General features: G+C 48.3%; 1 protein-coding gene across 1 annotated transcript in view; it reads left to right on the top strand.

Moving 5' to 3' along the window:
* Window positions 1-938: 938 nt before the first annotated feature.
* gli3 (GLI family zinc finger 3) overlaps window positions 939-24,000 on the top strand; it is an 88,806-nt gene continuing 65,744 nt past the window's right edge. The window contains exons 1-2 of the mRNA XM_084703589.1: window positions 939-1,270; window positions 18,455-18,626. Coding sequence (XP_084559715.1) covers window positions 18,494-18,626 — 133 coding nt within the window. The 5' untranslated portion in view covers window positions 939-1,270; window positions 18,455-18,493. The remainder of the gene's footprint in view (window positions 1,271-18,454; window positions 18,627-24,000) is intronic.

Raw genomic sequence — 24,000 nt, 5'->3', positions numbered from 1 at the left:
ATTTTCTCACTTCTCAGCTCTGATGCTGTTGTACTTCACGTTCAGGTGAGCAGAGCGATGGCTGACCGGTTGACATGACCTCTTGACCACACACACAGTCAAGCCTTGCAAACCGATTAACCAGTGAATCTCCTTCCCAAACCTCCACCTCCTCATTGATTAATGCGAGCCCCAAAAGACCTCTTTAACTACATAATTTCCCTGTATATTGATTATGTATATTGATTATACCTAACCTTACAGAAAGTCTTGTTTCTCTTTTATATCGTAACATTAGGTCTTATTCCAATGGCAATGCCCGGGAGACCACTTAACACTTTCCCACTCATAAATCGACAGCTTCCCTATCGTATGAGGCTGAGCGCGTCACGTTAATTCCACCGCATACGTGAATTGGAATTATTGTGAATAGCTCCGGGCACGAGGCCTGGCCTGTTTAAATTGACGGATTTAAAATTAAATAATTAAAAATAATTCTCTTTCAAAATGTCTTAATTTGGAACGCAGCTTGGCACACTAATAACCATCTAAGACGTCTACTCAATTCCTAAACATGCATGCATGTCTACTACCATTTTAAATAGCTGCCTTTAATTATCATAAACAAAAGGAAAATTATAGGCTATTATACATTTGCATTAGAGAGAATAAGACAAACTTCAGATAAATCACATCTTCAGTAGCCTTAAAATCCCGTTTGCCTATATCCTGGAAAAAGGTAAACCGCGGAAATTACACATGCCGGGTTGTTGTAACGGTCCAACGGTCCCAAACGTGTACACACCGGCTCAAGAAAGCACGGCCCGGAGCAGAGCGAAGAGAAGGAGGGGGACGGGGCAGTATAGAAAAAGAGGGAGGCAGAGAGCGAGCAAGCCATCCGAAGGGAGGAGTCAAGAGAAGGGAAGAGCAGCTGGAGTTCCACACTTCGTTCTCCCCTCGAAAAAGCATACTTCATGTAATAACAACTGCCCAAGCGTTGTAAACACTTATGTTTTCATATTCATCCACGTTAGCTGTCTGCTATCCGCAGATTTGTTTGCAGGATCGTGTTTAGTTCAGAAGTCGGAACAAACTGTGAACAGGAGTAGAAAACGGAGAAGGAAAAGTCTGTCTCGCCGTTTTGGAGTTGGGTGTTGCAGCGTAAAAAGTAACAGGAGGCAACTTCAGGTCGCAAGAGGCACATCTGCAGCTAAAGAAAAAAAATATTTCACTTAAAAGAAGAAGGCAGAAATATCAAGAGTTTATCATTGGGGAAAACGCCTTCGAATACGTAAGTGCAAAAACACGACAATGCTGATGGGCGATTTCCTTTGAGTGTTTATTCACAGATTGCTTTGAAAGTTTTTTTTTATTTTTACAAACGACGACTTATTCAAAACTGTGCTTTTCAAATGAGGTGAGATAGCATAGACGTGAACATATCTGTATGTCTGATGCAAAACGTATCTTAATAGCCTATCCGTTGCATTTACCATCATAGCCCATTTATTAGCCTAATTTGCACACCTCGAACATTTTGTCTTCATGCCAGTGATTGCCTCGTCTATAACTTTTAAAAACTTATCTGGAAAACTTTTACGAGGTTCAGTTGGTAGTTTATTCAAACTTTGAATGGGTAGCCTATTGAGTCTGATAAAAGTAAGCTGGGCTTGCCTACTTTTAGGCTACTCAACATGAATTGTAGGCAGGTTAACTTCCACAATATCAACGACTTTAAATGTAGCGTTGGTGGGTGAATAGCCATGATTTGAATTGATAAAAAAACAACACACAAATAGCGTAGGCTAAATACATAGATAAATGGCATTGTTGAAAGGAGTGGACTGCAACTTCTTTGAGAACTTCTTCTGCAGGCATGAAACTTATTGGACTTTTGCCTAAAGAAACGCATGGGGGAGGTGGTGATGGTGGGGGGGTCACGCATAGTTATCTGTGATCATATTTCAGCGCGATTTACCGTCTCGTGTCTGTTATTGATTCGATTTTTCCACTATGATAAAGCATAGGGCTACATTACATTTAGGCTATTTAAGTAAATCAATAGGTTGAGTTCCTAAAAAACGTTTTAAGTAAAAAGTAAAAATCATATTTTCCAAAACACAGTCTAAACGTTACAGCTTATCGTGCAATAGGCCTGTAAAGCCTGAATCATTTTAGCATATGGCTGCTATTTGGGATATAACATAATTATAGGTTTAACCCATTGACAACCAAGCCTATAATTCATAAACACACAACATTTGATCAGGCTGTTTATTCCTAATAAATGGGAAGCGTAACCTTTTTTCAGACACCCAGATAAACTTTAATTTACACCTACACTTGAAAACATGGACAAATGTTGAAACTATAAATAGTGCACGTTTAAAAATAATAGGCTATTACAACTTAAGTCAGCCTTTCATTTAAAATATAGGCTATATTTTTTCCCTTTCCCGGATTTTAAGGCCCGTTATTCAAACGACATCAGCGCAGCTCGAGCTTCCAAGTGTAGATATTTGTTTTAAACTTTTCCTTCTGCTCCCCGCCAGCTGTTCCACATATTCGTTGCTTGTCGGATTCGCTGTGAGTGACTGGTGGACCGTTTATGTCTCGAGTTTCACGCCGCTATACAAACGACCAGGGGTTCGAGGCGTTCATCCGTGCGGTGACGGTTCAGCTAAACCTACTTTGACACTTGGCAAATTATTAACGGAGATCTAGGCGCCTTGAGAAAAGCAGTGAATAAGCCTTCATGCAACAAAAGACGTTCAAGTGTTTGTTCACATAATATAGGCCTTTAGCCTAAAATTATCAGAAAAAAACCTAATTGGTCGTACTGTAAAGTTTAATATATTTATTTTTTGATGATGGAAACATATTTCGTAGGCTAAACCCCCCCCCCCCCCCCCCAAATAATAAAAACAAAACCCAACGGAGAACATTTTCAAGAAGGCATTGCCAATACCTCTCCAAAAGTATGCATTCATGCACAATTTTTTGACTTGGCTTAAATTAATTATTGTTTGAAAAAAAATCAGGAATGCGCGAAATTATTTTCTTTGACTTTAAATACAACGAAAAAGATTAACCTTTGATCTTAGAGTTTCCGCACGGATTCAAATAGGCCTGCTTTAAATGTAGGCCTATTAAATTAAAATTGAGCTGTCACTTCAGATGCAGACGAAGATAGCCTATGTTTGACTGTATGTATTTTTATGGATAAAATAAAAGTGTCAGACTTAAAAAATATATAGAAATCCATTACCTATCTGTATTTAATTATACATCCATCACATGTCAAGTCATTTATTTTCTAGTATTTAGATAAGACATTCTGGTTTATTTTAAGTATATTCAGCATTTTTGTGACAATTCTGGTATTTTCCATCGAGGGTTTTAGATCTAAAATGCTGTGATTGATTGTGGACATACTGTTGAGCTTTTGTGAATTTGTCATCTAAAGAATATATAATTGCTTAGCTCCAGATTGAATACTCAACAAAGCAACATTACAGATAATTAGTTACATTTGAGGTCTATTTAGATTTACGTAATGGATGGCTGATATTTTCCATGAGAAAATGATGCTTAATTTGGTTAATTTGAGTACAGCATGGGGGAAAATGTTGACGAGCAAAGAGTGTGTGGAGGTCGGAGATATTTCATAATGTAATCATATTAATTATGAATGATATCTGATGAACACACTCAGTATTATTAATATGTATGTTGGTTTTGTTTGACCATATCTCCAGATAGAAGATTACAGGGGCTGGGCTCTGGCGGAACAGGTGCAATTTAACAAAACACGGTTTGTGTCATAAATGATGCAGTAACAGTGATGAATGCAGAAAATGTTCGAGATGATAATCTGCCGGGGGCTGAGGGAATAAATATTCTCAATAACAGAAGCATTTGCTTATTTCACCCGTGCAGATGAATCAATGTCTGTCCCCAGTCTTGCTGTTCCACCGGCTGGGGAACAGCAGGATAACCAGCCCTGCCTCTCGGCTGCAGTCAGATAGCCCTGCGCTTACAAAGGATTGTTATTATATACTTTATATTTATTATCTCCATTTCAACATGCTTTTTACATTAAATGATGCATAGCGGTATCAGACGGGTGCACCAGTGACCTCCCCAGAGTGCTTCCCAGACTGCCAGAACAGACACTGTCACCAGCTGATGGTAATGCAGAAAGATGACACACTATTAGCCCCTGAGTCAAGCCCCCCCCCCCCCCACACACACACCCCACCCCCCCCCCCACACAAATCCACAGCAGGTGCATAAATGGGCGGCCGGCCTCCGTCCCTGGTCCGACATCGTCCTAGAAAATTACCTGTAATCAGGTGTGTATGGATGTGGGGATGAGGGGCTAATGAACTCCACTGAGGCGCAAATGACCGGGTAAAAGGACACACTCGTAGGGAGCCAGTTTGAGTACTGTTTAACACCAGGCTCATTATGGGGTGGGGGGGGGAGTGTTGATTTGGTCTCAGATAACGGGTGCAGGAGTTCTCTCCTCAGTGTGTATTTCTTTACCGGGTCTCTATGATGTGTTTGCTGTGTGTCTGTTGTGTGTCTGCTAGGTGTCGTGTGTGTCTGTTTGTCTGCTGTGTGTAGTGGGGAGGGGGGGGGGCTGTCACAAACAGAAGGATGGCAGGCTGTGGCACACTTGTCACAGTAGTTAATGTGAGCAGAAAGGTTCGGGACATTGTGTGTCTCATGGCGAGAAGTTTGCTCCAGATCTCAGGGCTGTACTCTCTTTTCTGTTCCACCTCAGATCTCAGCCAACATTAGCAGGTGTGACCCGGAGCAGTTATTATCCCTGCTCATAACATGCAAATATACAGAGCATTTCATTTGACTTAAATGTGTAATCTTTCCCTGGAGTGATGAGGGACTCTGCTTGGGCCCTGCAAGCACAGATGAATGGAGATAGACCCCCGATAGATACCTCTCATTTTGATGATGCCCAACTTTGATATGTTGACATCAAATGAAAAAGACAGTGGGGAAAGGAAAGACGACGAGAGAGAGAGAGAGAATGATAGTGATTGAGTTAAAGGAGTACGGAGGAGGAGAGAAGACTAAGGTGCGTGTGTGTGTATACACACACGTGTGTGTGTGTGATAAGAACTGAGCTGAAAAGTTGAGTCTTTTTGACGGCGAAGCCGAGGAGCGTCAAAGTGTCTGGATACATTTGCGTGTGAGCAGTGAGAAGAAGGGGCCAGCGAGCGCAATATGCTCTCCAGGGCCTCCACCCCAGCCCCCTAATCCCCAGGCCTGGCCATCCCTTCAGGGCATGCCTCAGATCAGACTCCCTGGCTCTGCGCCGCACGGCCGCCCCCCCCCCCCCCCCCCAATAGCCCCGACGGCACATTTAATATGCTATGTGTTCCTGCCTCCACCTCAACCAGCACACTCCCAGAGCGTTGCCCCCACTCCCTGCTTCAAGGAGCCCCCTAAAGGCACCTTTCAGTGGGGTGATGTCTTAGCGAGCGAAGGGGGCTGGAGGGTCATGGAAGGGAGGAGGGTTCAAGATGTCCTCACTGTGATAACATGCAAATATGCTGTGGCGGGTTCAAGTTGTGTGAGCCTGTGACCTCCTCTATACTCTCTGCAAATCTTACCAAATTCTCACTCACCCAGACAATCTTTTACGGAAACTCACACACACACACACACACACTTTCTCCCCTCTCGTGCTAGCAGAGGGTTTTTTCCTAGGCTCAGGAAATAAGGAGAGGAGGAGAGAGCAGAGCTGAGCTCCCTGGCAGCCCTCTCCTGGAACCTCAGTCTGAACCTGCCTAACCAGGGCACAGCCTGCCAGACACACACACACACACACACACACACACTCATGCACTTTTAGATGAGACAGGAGTACGATTTGTGAACTCATGAGTGTGCCAGCGAGCGCCTGCTTTTTCTTTTTCACAAATACTTGAGGACAAACAGTGTGTGTGTGAGAACGCAGCTCGACCCCTCCCCCTGTTTGTTCTAGCTATCGTAAAAGCGTCTTTAGGGCCGTCGCGTGAAGCATGGCAGCAAGAGGTGAAGTGTGGGCCCATCTGCCAGTGGGCTGTTTAGGGCTGCGTTCAGAGACAGCAGTGTGCCGTCCGGGGCTGGGCCTGTTGGTGCAGATGTATCATTGTGTCAGGGTGACGCAAGGTGATTGTGTCAGCCGTGAGGAGGCCTGTTGGGGGGCTCTCTCTGGACCAGGGAGGTGACGGGGGGCAAAGGATCCGGACGATCTGTCACTTCCTTTGGCTTCTCACCCTGTGTGTTTGTTAGTGTGTGTGTGTGTAGAACTGTGAGTTAGGCTTCGTTCACACACCCTGTACAGTGGGGTCACACAATTTGAATATAAAAAAATTAGTCGAAAGCATTGAAAAAGTCGGAAGTGATGATGCATTTTTTTTTCTTTCTTCATTACATAAAATGTCAAAAAGGGGTTTAGGAAACTGAAGAATCTTATCAAACCGTTCCTTTACTGTCTTGCAGACATCTTCGATGTGAAAGCTATGTTGTTTTACCTAATGTACAGCACCTCTCATGCTTGCCCTAGTTATCTCAGTCTCAGAGAGGGGGAGGGGGTCAGGGAGGTGCCATTGAATGTGTGTCAGATGTAAATTCTTAAGGTTAATACCTGAATGAAGCCCAGGCTTAGTTCTCTTCTGTCTTCTGCAAACATGTTTGGATGAGTGCCCACTTCCCCTTCTCTCTCGGCACTTCACTTCTGCCCTCTGTTCAGGGACTTGGGGCAGTGTGTGTGTGTGCCACCCCCATACCCCCTTCTCCGGGGGCCAGCAGGGGCTCCATAACAAGCGAATACTAACAGACTCTGCCTGTAAGACAAATAATAGCTCATCTTAGAAAAACAAAAGGAGAACTCCACTATCTGAGCAAATTTGTGGCCGACCTGAAAGAGCCCTCCTTTGTGAGCCGGGGCATCTGAAGACTAATCTTTTTTTCTCATGCAAAGTGCGCTGGTTTAAAAGCTGGGCCTTGGATAGAGAGGGGGCTGTGTTTAAACAATACTCCACAGGGAGCGAGGAACAGGGAGGGAAGGGGGGGAGTGGGGAGGGAGGGAGTGGGAGCAGAGAAGGAGGGGATGAGGGGATTCCTCTCCTTTGGTCCTCAGACAAAGCCTAGTTCCTTTCAGGGTTGGGGGCCAGGGGGGGGGGCGGGGGGCTGAGTTGCCTGAAAAAGGGGGACTCCAGCCGTTTTTAATGAGGGTCTGTTATCATAGCTTCCCTACCTGCATAGCTGGACTGGGCCCTCCACTACAGTGGCAGAGGTAAGCTAACCTGGGCCCTCTGCTACAGTGACAGAGCTATGCTTAAAAAAAAGCATATGCCTTGAAATCTGTAGAGATACAGAAATCTCAATGTGTATACAGGGCCTAAATCATCTCTGGCGATCCCACCAGTCCGACTTGTGTTTTTATTAAGAGGGGTTTATATGCTTTGGAAATATATCTTATTCATGAAGATGGCGAGCGCGGACTTCCCAAAGAATTCATTATGTTCCCTCAGAAGCGACTTTGCAGGTCGCAGCCGTCTCCTGGTGGAAGGCGAGTGTGTCTCGCCGGGCTGTAAGCTTCCCTTAGTGGGCAGGAGAGCACGAAGGGTTCCATTTGTCAAAGGTGCTGTAGTATTTTCAGTTGTTTTTTTTCTCCAACACTTTCTCGTCTCGGGCCCAAACTCATTGTCTGAACGTAGGCAGGGCATTAGTCACCTCAGAACACTGTGGAAGCCCTGAGGGCTGGGGAACACAGCTCTGAGACTGGAGGAGAGTTGGAGGGAGAGAGAGAGAGAGAGAGAGAGAGAGAGAGAGAGAGAGAGAGAGAGAGAGAGAGAGAGAGAGAGAGAGAGAGAGAGAGAGAGAGAGAGAGAGAGAGAGAGAGAGAGAGAGAGAGAGAGAGAGAGAGAGAGGGGGGGGGGGAGAGATAGGAAAAGTGAGAGTGCAGGGGAGAGAGTGAAGAGAGTGGAAGGCAGAGAGGGAGCGAAACTGAGAGATTGGAGAGAGAGAACGAGGGGAAAACCGACCCCCCCTAAAAAAGGGGGTGAATAAAAATGGAGAAAAGAAGGAAAGGAACGTGTGTGTGGGAGAGGAGGAGAGAGGGAGAGAGAGAGAAAGCAAGTGTGTGTGGAGAGTGAGAAAGAGAGAGAGAGACTTAAAGAAGTAGAGTCTAGAGCTTCTCCTGAGGGCTCTGTGTGTAAGCCCCTGTCTACCCCCCAAAGCTGCTTTCACAAAGAGATTTACAAGACAGGTCTCCGGTGTGCATTGCCGCCCTGCATCATGAGGGTTTGTGTGTGTGTGTGTCAGCGTGTGTGTGTATGTGAGTGTGTGTATGTAAGAGAGATCATGTTTCAAAGAGTGTGGATGTGGAAGTGTTTTCCATGGCAAACTAAGCTTTGACTTGTCTGTATTTTTTCTCCTTTGTATCTTTGCCAGAAAGTGAAACTGGTCCGATTGGGTCAGTGCTCACAAAACGCCAGAGTGTGCAGAGAATAACATCTATCCAAGGGGTGGGAAGATCTTTGGTGTGTGTGTGTGTGTCTACGTATGCATGTGAATGTGTGTGTGACATCTGTGATTTGTGTGTCTGTGAAAGCGTGTGGATGTGGTCCCAAATTCACAGACACACACAAGATCTTTTTAGCTTTTGGAATTATTTATAAAGCCAGGCTGACTTTTGTGTGGCGCTCCAAGTTACTGTCTCCTTCTATTACTGCCTATGACTCTACCTGTGTTCCCCCTGCTCCTCAAACAGCAGCCCTGCTGCCCTGTCAGACCCAGTAGTCTGACGCCCACTTCACCTAATGCAGTGACGAGACCCGTTGAATCTTGCAAATGGTAGTTTTAGAACATTTTCCGAATGGACAGAATAAATGCAACTCCATTCTAAAACTGCTTCAAGCAGCTGTTTCGGTCCAGTAGTGTCTGTTCATCGATCTGATCTCTGCTTCTTGATCCACTCTCAGCTCCTTGGGTTCTGCACACCAGTGTGGGCCTCAGTGGGTTTGAGATGCTCTATGTTAATCATGCCTTTATTGAAACAAGCTGGGATGTGATTAGAGATGTGAACAGAGAGCTAGCCCGGTCCCCGCCAGGTCCCCTCTGGCAGAGAGATCAATGCAAACTGGCTAACACAGGCTAATAAGCCATTAGCACACACCTACCAAAGCACATTTACATACATTGACCGCTGGACTAATAAAGCAAGTTCTAGAGGTGCCAGTTATTGTGCTTAACCTGGGTGCTTGTGGCTGAGTATGTAAGTGTTTGAATGCTTTTGATAGTGTGCGGTAGAGAGATTGAGAGGATAGAATGTGTGGGTGTGGGTGTCAGTGAAAGAAAGAGAAAGAGAGAGAGATATGGATGTGTGTGTGTGATGTAATGTGTGTGTGTGTGTGTGTGTGTGAGTGGGAGAACGTGACTGCCAGTTCTGTGTGAAAGGTGCCAGATTGTGTAGCTGGGAGCCAGACTGTCTCTGCCTGTCAGAAGAGAGAGAGAGAGAGAGAGCAACAGAGAGAGAGGAAGAGAGAGAGGGAGAGAGGGAGGGCTAGAGAGAGAGAGAGAGAGAGAGAGAGAGAGGGATAAATAGATAGATAGAGAGAGAACGGGAAAGAGGGAGGGGGATGATTACAGTACATGGTTCCTCTGATCTGATTCATCACTAACTGTCTCCCCTGCACAGAGTGAACTTATTATCCCTGCCTGAACCTCTGTGTTGGAGACAGCTGCTCGCCATGTTTCCCAATTAACCTCAGGCTCTCTTTTTACACTCCAATTAAGGCCTCCTCCTCCTCTCCTCCTCCTCCTCCTCCTCTCCTCCTCCTCCTCCTCCTCTCATCCTCCTCCACCTCTTAATCTCTCCCCCTCCTTCTTTACTCCTTCTCCTGTCTTCGTTTCCTCCACCTCTCCTCCTTGTGTCTTGTTCTATTTGGTTTTTGTTATGTGTGTCGGGGGTGGCGGTGTCCGTGCCAGCATGGAGGAAGTCCACGCGTCCAGGCAGCAAGGGGACGAGTGATGGTTTAGGAGTCATCCTAAGTGACGTCTTTACGGCCCCCTGATTTATCCCGAGCTGGTACTCAAGCAGCTGCAAGACGTAAACACACCCAGATGCTGAGTCGTCCTGGCTGGGTCCTGAAGGCCCGAGGCGACCCGGCCTATGCCTGACTAATAACAGTCCTTCTCTGTCGGCCATCTTGTGTCTGTTTGTCTTTTGGAGTTTATGAGAAGTTTTGCTGCACACTTGGCCAGGCTGTGAGGTTTATGATAACTCCTTTCACTGTTACTACAGTATATCACCTGGTCGGTACGTGATTTTGGCCAGTAGTGTACTGTCTTACCTGGCTGCAAGAGAGTCTAGCTAGCTGTCAACATATTCAGTCTTGACTGTATGTCAGTATTCAACAGGGTGTGTTTTTGTGATGCATGAGTTGAGTAGAGAGACTTGCATGTGTTTGTGTGAGAGAGAGTTAGAGAGAGGGTTAGAGAGAGAGACTTAGAGAGAGTTAGAGTGAGTTAGAGAGAGAGAAAGATAGATGAAGAAAGAGAGAGACCCCTCAAGTAGAGATGCCTCAACGTCTCCTATCCTTCTGAGGGTTTGTGCATGTGTGTTTGTGAGTGAAGTGTGCGCATGTCTGTGTACCTGGGTATGTATGTGACTGTGTGTCTCGGTGTGTGTGTGTGTGTGTGTACATGCAGGTAATGGTGGGGGCCTGGGCCGGGGGTGTCTGTGGTTGAAATTGAAGTGAGATAGAAGTGTCGGGTGAGCTGTCAGAGAGCTGGGAGTCTCCTGAACTGACTCTGAGCTTCATCTTACTTTCATGTATCTCACTGCCTCTATCTTATATCACAACCTTTACTGAGTAGCACTCCATGTATAGGGTACCATACTACCTTCCCTTGCTGACCATACTTCAGGAATATAGTTCCTTAGTTCTATAGTCTTTAGTTCTATACTTGCATCTTGGGTAGTTGGAACACACGGAGAAAGTAGTTCCGGATTAAATGGCAGCTCGTCGTCATGGCGTTTTATCAGTTTGTTTCATGGTGCCTTTGGTGGAGGATCCATATCTTAGCTCATAAAGTCCCAACCCCTTCCTCCCCAAGGTCTAGCTTCCTCGTCCATCGCTGACAGCTCAGCGCTGGTACGCAGCTCCAAGCCCAGTTCCTGGGCCCTGCCTAGACCGTCCTGCTGGAAGGTGTTTCCCAGCCCGGGCCTCGCTGTGTTCACCTGATAGAGGAGCTGCAGAGCAGAAGATTTAAAAAATCATAATTTTGAGTTCCGACATTCCAGAATCTTCTGTATGACTCAATAGCCGTTGGAAGTGTGCCCACCTCACACAGGAAGAGGAGTATTAGGGGTCCTGCTGCTCCTTCATCTTCATTGGCGTCCTCCCCTCCTCTTCTTCATCCTCTACATATCTCTCTACATCCTCTGCCCCCTCTTCCTCACTCCCTATCGCAACACATTTCAGAACAGCCCCTGTTTAGCCCTGACGTGAAGGCATTCCATTTGCTATTTTTTGTGTGATTTGCTTTATTTAAATCTCCCCCTTCCTCCCCCCCTCCTCCATCCCTTCCTATCCTCTTTTCCTTTCTCTCCACCTCCCCTTTCCCTCCCTCCCTCCCTCCCTCCCTCCCTCCCTCCCTCCCTCCCTCCCTCCCTCCCTCCCTCCCTCCCTCCCTCCCTCCCTCCCTCCCTCCCTCCCTCCCTCCCTCCCTCCCTCCCTCCCTCCCCCCCCCCCCTCCCTCCCTCCCTCCCTCCCTCCTCCCCCCTTTGCCCCCTTTTCCCCTTCCACTCGTCCTCTATCACCGGAGAGCCAAATATCGGGACAGCTTCATCTTATCCAATTTACCCCCCTCCCTCCCTCCATCCCCTCCACCCCCCTCTTAATACGGTTTACATGGCGCGGTCGCGAGAGCCCGGACAGGAATTAATAAGAACCAATAAAGCGGGCCGGCGGGGCATCTTGCCGAGTCTTTAAGTAAACATTATGACTTGTTGAGGGAGGCTTCAGGGGCCAGTGGTTGATGAATGGCTGCCTGGCTTGGGGAGGGCTAATTTCTCACTTAGTCGTCCTGATGGGCCCAGCTAATAGGGGCTGCTTTGCCTGGCTGATTGTCTGCTGGGTTTGTTATTGTGTATTATCACGCTGCCCCCTGGCTGTTAGTTCCACACGGCCTCAGAGAGATGATGGCTCAGCCTCCATTAATCACCCGCTGTCTCAGCCTCGGCCTCAGCCTCTGAGAGAGAAAGAGGGAGTGAGTGAGCGAGCGAGCGAGCGAGCGACAGGGGAAGGGAGAGAGGGAGAGAGAGGTGAAGCCGCTGAGTTGAGAGGATTTGATAGGAGGATCACTTAGCTGTAACTTAGCATGTTTGGACAGTCGTTGGGAACCTCATCTCTTCCACAGGTATTGAACCTTGTCTCAGGTGACAACATTTGGTCAGAACGCTGCTGTAAGTCTGTTGTTATGCTTAAGTCCTGCTGCACAGGCAGTAAGGGAGAAAAGACAGAGGTAGGGATGAAGGGAGGAATCGAGAGAGTAAGAGACATGTTCCCTGCTCCCCAGGGCCATACATGAGGATACCCTGTCAAAGTCTTAGCTGTTCCTTCTACCACTCTGCTAGCATCCCTGTCCTTGATCCCTCTCTGAGCCATGCGTAAGTGTGTGTGAGAGACAAAGAGACAGACTGTGTGTGTGTATGTGTGTGTGTGTATAGGTGTGTGTGTGTGTTTTCATCAGCAAAGGTATTCTTCTGCTTCCGCTCATCCCCTCCCTGGAGTCCCTTCTCTCCTTCAAGCTGTGCTCACTCTCACACATGTATACACACACACACACACACACACACACACACACACACACACACAGAGAAACATGTATACAGTATGATGTACATACACGCACACACACACACACACACTTACACTAAAGCAAAAGCAAAAGCTACTCAGCTGCCCTGACAAAAACACTCACACACTCACTCACCCCTTCTCAAACAGCACAATATCATGCACCCAGGAGAGTCAGATAGACAACTAGGTGTGTTTGCAATGGAGTCTTGCTGTGTGCTCCCCAAACAGTAGAAGTGTCTGAAGTGCGTCTCTTTCCAGTGAGACTGGAGAGGAAGGAGAGCCACAGTGCTCAAACAGGATCCAATCACGCTGCCTGCTGCTCTCTGCACGTCCATCCTCTGGTTTGGTTCCAACCACTTCCATATGCAGCGTTGTAAGCTCCTAAAAACCCAACAACTGCACCACCCACCCCACTACTCCCTCCATTTTAGTTCCTTGCCCAAATAACAACAGCACAGTGTTGATACTTATGGAAAAAATGACTCGCAAGCTATACCCACCCCCTCCCCTCTTCCCAGGCCACAGGCCAGCCCTGAAATCCTGAGGTTGGGAACTTCTCTGAGAAGGATTTGAACCATCAACCATCTGGTGTTGCTTCAGATCACCTGAACCCTGGCTCCCCTCTCTGGGTCTTACAAGGCCCTAGTCTCAGACTAGATCGGAACCAATTACACTGATCACTCCCCGGTATTTGACAGTAATTGAGTTGGGTTTGATTTGACACACAGCTGGCACTTGCGGTACTGAGTCGTCTGTTGTCGTCTGACTCGTTGTACCGGGGAAGATAAATCAAGTGCACCTCTGGGCTTTTGACAGGAGGCTCTGTCTCCAACCCCAGCTCTGTCCAAGCAGTGCTGAAATCTGTTTTATTGTTACATTCAGCTGATCTCATGCAGAGGTTAGCCCCCTGACAAGCCTCTCCATGCCCCCTCAGTGTTTTAGTTATTCCAGCTGGGAGAGAGCTCTTAATGTTGTTGGCATAGCTGCAGAATCACATAACACAAGCGTACAATACACACCAAAATATGCTGGCATACAGACACACATACATACACGCTCTCTCTCTCTCTCTCTCTCTCTCTCTCTCTCTCTCTCTCTCTCTCTCTCTCTCTCTCTCTCTCTCTCTCTCTCTCTCTCTCTCTCTCCTACACACACACACACACACACACTCTCACACTCAATCACTCTTTCTCCCTCTCTCTTCCCCCCTCTTTCTTCATTCAACTCTTTATCCTTCTATCTGTCCTCTCTATTTCCATTTATCCCACTTTTTCTTGCAATCTCCCTCAACTGCTCTTTCCCCTACCCTCGTTCCCCCCCCTTTTTCCTCTCTCCCTCTCTTCCTCACCTCTCTCTCCCCCTCTCTTCCTCACCTCTCTCTCTCCCTCTCTTCCTCCTGTGCCTCTGTGTTCTGCTGTGTTTGTGCAGTGTTGATAAGCGTCAGATAGTGGATCTCGGTGGTCGCTGATGTAATGATGATGAATGCTGCTGTGCCTCCAGACTCCCCCCTCTGGGAGCCCCCCCGCCCCCATCCCCGCCCCCACCCCCGCCCCCCTCTGGCCCCCTGGTCCCCCAGCCCAGCACAGCCCCCCTAATGAAATGAACACAAATACAGTACCCCCTCAGAGAAAAGGGGGGGAGGCCTGCAAATCTAAAACGACACTTCTAGATGTTATAGAGAAATCTCCCATTGTGTGTGTGTGTGTGTGTGTGTGTGGGGGTGTGGGTAGGTGGGAGTGTAAGGTTGGAAGTACCCCCTCAGCATTTTAGCTAAACTTTTTAGGTTGTGTTCTTTTTTTCTTATTATGTTAATTTAAGACAACAATCGATTGTGATGATGTTGATATTTTCCATTACCGTCTTCTTAAGCAGGTAGTGAAATAAATGTATTTTGTAAAGCAATGCTTTTGGCGAGTGGCTCAACCTAGTGAGAGAGGAAAAGAGTGCTTTTTCTTTATCAAAGGCAAGAAGTTTATTTTCATGTTTGACTTTGATGTGCACCATTTGTAGATGACTTTCAACTATGTGCCTTTGTCAACAGAGCGTATAATTTATGTTAAATTGATTTGCTTAATGTGCTTATAAAATAGGAATGTTTTTTTTTCTTCTTACCAACAGTCTGAATTGTGGTATTTTAAACCTGTTTAATCGCCTTCCTTCCTTCTCTGTGTGAAGGGATTACAGTTGCACACAAATAAAGATGCCCCCTTTCACTCCCCATTGCCTAATTGAGTATGGGACAGTCATTTCAAGGAATAAACATTAATATGAAATTTACATTTATTTTGGGTAACAAATGGATCCGATGCATGGTTTTCTAATTCGCCTGTATTGTGTGAGGCTTACTGCATGTTCAAACAGCAGGCCCTGCGTGGTTCTCTGAGACGGGCAGAGACAGACCAAGATTACCGTCATGTCTCAGGCAGAAGGTTAGCGAGCTAGATCTGATTTCCTTCTGTCTCAAGTGAATTAGGGGTTCTGCTCCACAGTTAAGGTTCAGGCCAGTGGCGTGACAAGGATACCCTTTTACAAATAACTGTAAGAGACTAGCATTTCTTGGCTGAGATTGTAAAATAAGCCTTGGTAATTATTGGTAACCCACCGTCTGTGTGTACCTATGTGGAGATACTTCAGAAATTCCTGAAAGTGCCTGAAAGACAGAGAGATCGAAAGTAAAGAAGTCGCAAAGAAAGAGTTTTAGAGAGACAGATGCAATGACAGAACAGTAATAGAGAAAGAGAGAGAGACCGAGAAATAAAGTGCAAGGTTATCTGTTTGCTGGGATAATAGAGTGAGAGAGAGTGTGTGAAAGAGAGAGAGAGAGAGAGAGAGAGAGAGAGAGAGAGAGAGAGAGAGAGAGAGAGAGAGAGAGAGAGATATGAACACCTGCAGGACTGGGTCCTGGCGTCCAGGTCAGATGGATTATGGGTGAAAAGGTCCTGTGTTTAATTGCTGCTGTGGAGCGCTGCCCTGCCTCCGGAACACAAAGGGCCGCTTCGCCACGCCTCACTGGCCAGGAGCCACGAATATTTGCTCTCCAACGGAATGTTTATGCCCTGGCTTTCTGCTCATCCCTCCCCCCCCCACACACACACTTCTATCCCCTCATCTTATTCTCCTTTATCTCTCAGTCATTCCTTCTCATTCCCCCCCTCTCCACCATTCTGTCTTTTATTTCTCTCTTCTCTGACTCACCTAGGGGGTGCTGGGAGGTTTGGGTGCTCAGACGTGCTCACGCGTGCGCACGCGCACACAAACACACACACACATTCATAGATACATACACACACATACAGACACAGAGGCTGTGGCCTAGTCTTCAATGGATGTTCAGTTACTCTTTCCTCCTCTGTCTGTCTGTCTGTCTGTCTGTCTGTCTGTCTGTCTGTCTGTCTCTCTCTCTCTCTCTCTCTCTCTCTCTCTCTCTCTCTCTCTCTCTCTCTCTCTCTCTCTCTCTCTCTCTCTCTCTCTCTCTCTCTCTCTCTCTCGAAGAGTTCAATCGTCAGAACGGTGTAGCATGTAATTGTGAGAGGGGAGGATACAAAGTCTGACTCTGGGGCTCTTTTGTCTGATGTGCTCTCTGCAGAGACAGACTGTCAGACCAGGAGCCCCTCACGTTTACGTTTCTATGGTTGCAGGGCCCATGAAAGCCAACAAGCGCCCCGCAGTTTCCCCCACCCCGGACCCCAATCGATAGCGAGCTCAGGAACTCTCACACACATGGACACACACACACACAAGTACTGACTGACTGGAGTTATTGCTACCTGAAGAAAGACCGAAAATGAAGTATTCATCTTGTGTGAAACTCACACACACACACACACACACACACACATCAGTGATTCTATCAGTGTATTGTTGGGAGAAACGTGCTTAGTTCTGGAGTGACGGTTACACGTGTATTCATGTGGGAGTGATTAGAGGAAGAGCTCTTGTTTAATTCTGTTTTGATTGGTTGGGGAGTAATTGCCCAGTTGTTTTCTTTGGGGTGGGGGGGGGGGGCGGGGGCTAACCAGGAATTGCTTACAGATGTTTGTGTCAGGGGAGAGAAGTAGACGGACAGACTGGCTTTTAAGAAGGTTGGAAAAATAACAAAAAACAAAGCACACTGTGTTTGTGTGAAGTCTCAAGTCACCCCCTCCCTGCCCCCCCCCCCCCCCATAACCCCCCCCCCCCCCCCCAGCTGCCCCCACCCCTCCTCTCAGTGTTGGAATCCACCCCCCCCCTTCCCCCCCACGAGGACCAGTTTCTGGATTGAAGTAGGATTGTTAGCTAAGATATTGTGAGGTAATGAGACTTTATTTCAGAGCAAAACTCTTTCTCAGACTAAATATTTCCAGTGATTACCCCAGAATTATGGAGCGGTCTAAGAGGTCTACGCGAGGTCTAAGTAAAGGACATGGAATAAACTTGCTTACGTTTTCTATGTGCGGTTGAGGTACATTTTTAGGATTGATGGGTAAATGTGTAGTTTGTCTGTTGAGTGCAGTGTATATACTGTATGTTTGGGTGAGGTGTATAGCCTGAGATAATGTCTGTAGTTAGTCTGTGAGTGGGTGCAGTATATGGCTTGAGATCACAATGCTCCATGACCGGACTCACTCAGAGCAGGCAGTCTAGTAAGTTGAGCCCAGAGCAGTAGATCCTCTAGAAAAATGGACTGACCCTCTGAGTTCTCAGAGACAGCGTTGGACGTCTTTGAGAAGAGAAACCGTGATATTCTATTCCTTTCTGGACCTTCAAACAAGCCTTGGTTTCAGAATTCCACCAGTTCTACTCTCTCTGTGTGAGATTCTCAGTACAACCTTCTCTTTAAAATGGATTTAGAAAATAGAGAGGCTTGTTCAAAACCCACTTTTCCCCCTCCCACACACGTTTTCTGAAAGAGCATAAAGTTGATGGCGTCCTAGTTAAGAATGGAGTGAGAAGTGAGGAATCTTCAGCTGTCTGGATGTGTGGGGTGGAGTTCTCAGAGTGATCGGGGTGATGGATAGAACTCTGTCATGTTATTGGGACCAGGTTAACTGGGAGGCTACAGGAAGATCAAACATAACAGTTACAAGATCAAATAAACCACGGCGGTCTGCCATATTGACCCCCGCTGACTGTTCTGGGCCACGGGGCCAAAAGGGATTGGTGGGAAGGGTCATGATCCTCCTGACTGAAGAGATCAAAGGTCGTCTGCACCGAAGCATCTGTTGTGTGGGGTTGTTTTCTTACAGCTTCCAGACGATTTTAGGGCCCTAATTGGTTCATGACGAGTTCTCATGAAAATGATAATGTATCTGATAGGCATGTTGATTAAGTTAGAAAAAGAATGTTGACCTTTTTGTTAAAAAAATACAATTGGTAGACTGTTGCTGGTTCTTATTTAACTTTGTACCCCACACTGAAAGCCCCCACACTGAAAACCAGGAAGAGGAAGATGTGTATGTAGAGGATACAATGTTAAGGTTCTTCATGTTCAGTCGCATGACAAGGTGCTTACTTGTCCCCCCCCCCCGCTCCTCCTCCCCCCCCCCCGCTCCTCCCCCCCCCCCGCTCCTCCTCCTCCCCCCCCCCTCCTCCTCCCTTGCTTCTCCACCCAGGTGTCCTCTCCATGAGGTGCTGAGGAATGAGCAGTCGCCATGGAAACCCAGTCCCAGGCCAGTTCCGCAGCTGAGAAGAAGAAGAGGACGGACACCGTCGTGGCGACCAAGGGCTCGTCGGCGCGCGCCGACATCAGCGAGAAGGCGGTGGCCTCGAGCACCACATCCAACGGTACGGGCTCCATCCATTGATTGGTTTTATTGACTGATTTGATGGTTTGATTTGACCTAATCGGGTAAAAGACAGCATGACAGGATGCCTCGTTCCCAGACGTCTTGTTCCTACTGAGAAAGTTGATTATCAAGGTTTGGATGGTTAGGATACTAAGGTATTGTAAGATACTTGAAGGTATTTGGCCGTCACAACGTGTTTGTATGGAGCAGCCCTGTTATCAGTGGATCATATCTAGAATGTTCCTTCAGTGCTCTATGATGATCCAGCGTCTGCAGCGAGCCTGGCTCCTGGTGACAAGCGGTGACACGTGTCGTGTCCCCAGTCGATGTCTGGAACACGCATGAAAACAAGCTCCGTCTTCATTAGGGCTGTCATCGTTCAGTCTGCTAGGTCCAGGGTGAACAGGGAGAATATTAGATAACAAAATAGGGTATTTCAGAGGTTGGGGTTGGGAGGCCCAGACGCAAAGTCATAATAAACTGCCAGGAGAAATGACTGTGACTTAAACTGCAGCTGGACTCATTAGAAAGATCCAGAAGATGGAGGTGGTTGGAGACGTCGGGGGGGGGGAGGAGGAAAATGGAGGTGCAGAGTAGGAGGGTGGCGTAGTTATGCCTGGGGGTGGGTTGGGGTGGGTGGGGGGGTGGGGGGGTGGGGGTCCAGACGGAACCCTGTCACCCTGGGTTTCCGCTGGCTTTTGAAGGATGTCAAATGTTATCGCCACAGGTCGGAAGCGAGGGACTTTCAAAGACGCCAGGATGGGGGTCAGCACGTTGGCGTGTCGGCGGCTGCCACTGTCTCGCCGCAGGGGTCAGAGAACAGGATGTATGGTCTGGTGGGGGGTTCTGGGTAGGGAGAATGCGTCCTGATGCATTATGGGAACATGCCTAGCTCGAGCTGGCCTAATCCCTCACTTCCAGATGGCCAGCACAGTTTTATTAATTAAAGGAGGAAGAAAAGAGAGAGAGAAAGAGAGAGAAAAAAAGTTTTATGCTGCGGAAAAAGCATGGATGCAATTTGGCTTGATGATTGCGGGTTTTTCTTTGTAATGTGCTGGTAATTACTCCTCTAAATGGCCTAAAGTTTGTCCTGGGAACATGTCCCTGCAATCACCCTAACCTGAGGCTGTCACGATAGTGGACACACTGCAGCTCAAAGGAGAAGTACCCACAGAATGACGGATGGCCAATGATGTATGGAGAGAGGGAGAGAAGGACACCTAGTCTTCCTGGCAAAAGGGTTCTTTAAAATCTCTCTTTTCTGTCTCTCTTTTCTGTCTCTCTCTCTCTCTCTCTCTCTCTCTCTCTCTCTCTCTCTCTCTCTCTCTCTCTCTCTCTCTCTCTCTCTCTCTCTCTCTCTGTCTCTCTCTCTCTCTGTCTCTCTCTCTGTCTCTCTCTCTGTCTCTGTCTCTCTCTCTCTCTCTCTCTCTCTCTCTCTCTCTCTCTCTCTCTCTCTCTCTCTCTCTCTCTCTCTCTCTCTCTCTCTCTCTCTCTCTCTCTCTCTCTCTCTCCTGATTCATAAGATAGCTTACACATTCTTTGTGTGGTTATAATCACACAGTACATTCCCCCAGTCTCCCCAGAACTCATAACCTCCTATCAGGTGTAACCCAACACCCCCCTGAACTTTAACCCCCCGCGCTCCTCACCCCCTCCCCTCGCCCCTTGCCTGTCCACTCCACACAAAACAAAAGCTAATTGTAAGCGGCTGTGTGGATGCCTGGGCTTGCCGACAACTCTCTCCTCAGGAAGGCCGTGTGGAGAAGTATGAATGTGTCTCCCTCCTCGTCGCAAGGAGGCCTGGCCCCTGATCCTGGCCCAGGGAAACCCCTCAGGTCTCCCCTGTACAGCAGTATGCTGCCATGTGGCTCCGCCCTGTGTACCATTCACCCTCCGGGACCCTCTCCAGCCCTGACAGCTCTAAAGAGACCACTGTGCCCCAACAATGTTCTGGTTGGTGTTCTTAAGGATGTGGGGGTGGAGTGGAGGATGGGGCTGGGGGAGAATGGGGTCGGGGCTATGGGGGGGAGAGGTGCACCCTGACTACCCCCACCATTGTCCTTTTCCAGGCAGGTGGACCACAAAGTGTCCTGATTCTTTTGTGGCTTTAGGAACAAGAAAAAAAAAGATGTCCTTGCTCTTTGGCTGAATAAATCCGCTCGTCATGGGATAATTTGCTAATAAAAATGAGAAAGGAGAGGAGGGGCTATGATGGTGTGTGTGTCTGTGTGGGAAGGAGGCGTGTGTGTGTGTGTGGGAGGGGGGGGCGCAGGGGGGGCGAAGACCCGGCAATAGATTGAAGAGAAAAAAAGGTTTCTGGTTGGCCGGCCCCTCGGAGTTGTTGGCATTGTGGGTGCTGCTGATTTGTGGAAAGAGATTTGAGGGGAAGAAAGGAAGAAGAGAGCTCTGCTAGTTTCCCCGCGGCCGTTCAGACCAATCAAGCACAGAGTATATTGTTCAAACACTGATCCACCTGTGTCTGTGAGCAGACCAGGTTAGGGAGGAGTGTGGAACCTCTTGGCTGGGGTAGATAGGGGCTCAAACAGGGTCTCACTAGCACACAGGCACACAAGTCTGGAGGGCTCGCTAATGTCCTGTTTTCCTGTGTCACCACACTCACCCCCGCTGAAAACGGAGGGCGTCACTAAAGTGTTTAGGGGGGAAAAGGGAGCAGTTGACTGCTTTGAAAAAAGAAAGAATCTTTTGAGGGGGAAAGAGACAGACGTGAAGGAGAGAAGGGGAAGACGGCGTGAAGAGAGAGAGTGAGAGGAAGAGAGATCCCTTCTTCTTCTTAGGCAGGCATTTAAATGATCAATTGTTAAGAGAGGGGGGATGTCATCTGACAGACATGAAGCCCCAGTTACCAGCGGAAGAGGGAAAGTCATTTACAGATACGCTGTCCCGGCCATCTTTGTGGCGCCCAGATAAGGTTTCATTTCAGAAACGGATCGGAGACATTTTCACTTACGGCCCACAATTCTGGGACACCTGTGATAACAGCTTGTGGACCCTAATTGAAAATGGGTTTCAAAATGGATTTTCACTTTTCTTCACCCCCTTCACACCCCTCCTCTCCTCCCTCATGGCCTCCCTCATCCCCCCATCAACAAAACCCTCCCACCCCACCCCACCCCCACCCTGCCCCTACCCAGCTCCATCACTTCTCCCCCCAGAGCTCTGTTGTCGTTCTTGTGTACTGTGAGTGTGTGTGTGTGTGAGTGTGTGTGTGGTGTATGTGTGTGTGTGGGACAGAATGTAGGAACACAACAAAGTGTGTGTGTGTGGAGCGGGAGGTTGGTAATGGAGGGACATACAGGGACAGAGTGTGTGTGTGTGTGTGAGGGAAGGAGGGGGGGGTCTTTTGCTCTACGTGTGGAAATGGAGTGTTGTGAGCGCATCATCTCTCAGCCCCCCGTCAGCCCACTGACAGCCGTGTGATCCGTCTTATTAATGAAAACATTGATCACATGATGGGACTCATAATCAACTGTTTCTCCACTGAGTCCTGCCCCCCTCTCTCCCTCCCGCCTCCCCTCCTCCTCCCCCCTCCTCACGCTTCCACCCCCCTTCTCCACTCATCAACATTGGTTGTGTTTTTTTTTGTCCATTTCTTCTCATCCCTTTCTCTCCATCCAATATATGAACTTCTCCGGCAGTTTGATCATTTTCTTTTACCAAAAGAAGAAAATAAAAGGTGTGTACTTCAGGAGAGTCCAAGATACATATATACATGTGGACCAGTCACTGAACTACTGATGGAGCTAGATGGCATCTGTGGATGAAAGTGGGAGGCAGGGGGAAATAGGGGAGGAAGGGAAGAATGGAGGGAGGGACACACACACACGGACACACACGGACACACACACACACACACACACACCATGCAGACTTTGCCAGCGAGCCAGTTGTTTCATGGCCCTCTGCACTCAAGGCAATTTCCTTCAGCAGCGGGGCGACAGGCGTTTGGCAGGGTAGCCTCACAGGGGCCTGAGGCATGGGATTAGCCTAGCCACGCTGCTACTCTGGGTGGAGGGGCCCTGAGCAGCCCAGCCCCAACAGGCCCTCTCCTGGCTCTGGCTCTGGCTCTGGTCCTGTCCTTCCAGCCTCTCTGCCTCTCGGTCTGTCTGCCTTGCCTGTCTGCCTTGCTGCATTTCTGCCTGTCTAGCTGCCTATGTGTCTGTCTGCTTAGCTGCGGCTCTCCTCTTGACCAGACCAGAGTCTTCTCCCTCTACCTCTCATCCAGTCCCACTAGAACTGTCCATAGCTGTGTCAATGTCCTCTCAAAGTATCACACTATCTAGTTACTCTACCAACCCCGAGAGATCAGCTTGGTCCAGTCTACACCTGTGAGAACCACCTGACCCGTGGACTGTGACATCCATGACCTCCTCATGCCAGCCAACTAAACCCTCTGCAGCATGTGAGGTCATCTTCAGAGGCATGCTGGGAGTCAGAAAGACCTGTGACTCAGGGGTCGCCTGGGTCACTGACAGGGGTCTCAACCAATCAGCTTCACAAAGGCTTATCAGCCCGCCTACTGTGACTCACCGTCCTCCCCAGTCTTTCCCCCGAGCAACAAGAAAGAGGGGCAGGAGAGAAGAGAGGGTGAGAGGAGGAGAGAATGACAGAGAGACAGAGAGAGGGAGACAGGTTTGAGGAAGGGCCTCGTAAACAGACCCATAAAGAAGAGAAACAGTAGTTGATTATTCTGCCACACTGTCCGTTTGTCGGCAGTCCCCCCCCCCCCCCCCCCCTCTTGGGCAGGAACAAAGCGTGTCCCGACCCTGCCAGGAGAAGGTATTGTGGCGCGTCCTTCTCAGCCCTGCCTCTCTTCCTTGTTCCCTTGTTCACCGCTTCAAGCCTCCTCGCCTCCAATGGAGCACCCATTCAGGCAGGCCATGTTGAGCTTGGGGAGAGACTTGGTGTGGAAGCAACTAGTGTGTGCGTGTGTTTGTGTGTGTGTGTGTGTGCGTGCGTGTGTGTGTGCGTGCGGATGCTAAATTGTACCTTGTGCTGCTGTAACAGGGAATGGAAAAGTGTTCCGTGTGCGTGTGAGCAGGGAGAATGTTGGTGTTTCAACATCCTGATTTAGTGCAGGCTTGGACAATGCACCATAGTGTTTGTTTGTGCTTGTGCACTGGGCAGGGCTGTGTACACGAACCCTGCAGAGAGACACAGTCAGATAAACCAAGACACCATCTCATGTTTCAGAGAACACTCGGCGCTCGCCGTGCTGCTAGTTCTCACCCCTTACTCCCCCTAGTCTCTCCCCCCTGACCTCCCCGCCCCCCTGGGCCTCCCCTCTCACCTCTCGCCCCCCCCCCCCCCCTCCCCACTCTCTCTCGCTCTCTCTTGCAGTGCGAAAGAGGATC

This window comes from Hypomesus nipponensis, chromosome 8, assembly GCF_054491055.1.
Source record: "Hypomesus nipponensis isolate SF chromosome 8, ASM5449105v1, whole genome shotgun sequence".
Lineage (NCBI taxonomy): Eukaryota > Metazoa > Chordata > Actinopteri > Osmeriformes > Osmeridae > Hypomesus > Hypomesus nipponensis.
The sequence above is the reverse complement of the archived record's forward strand: the minus strand, read 5'-3'. Positions and strand labels throughout refer to the sequence as shown.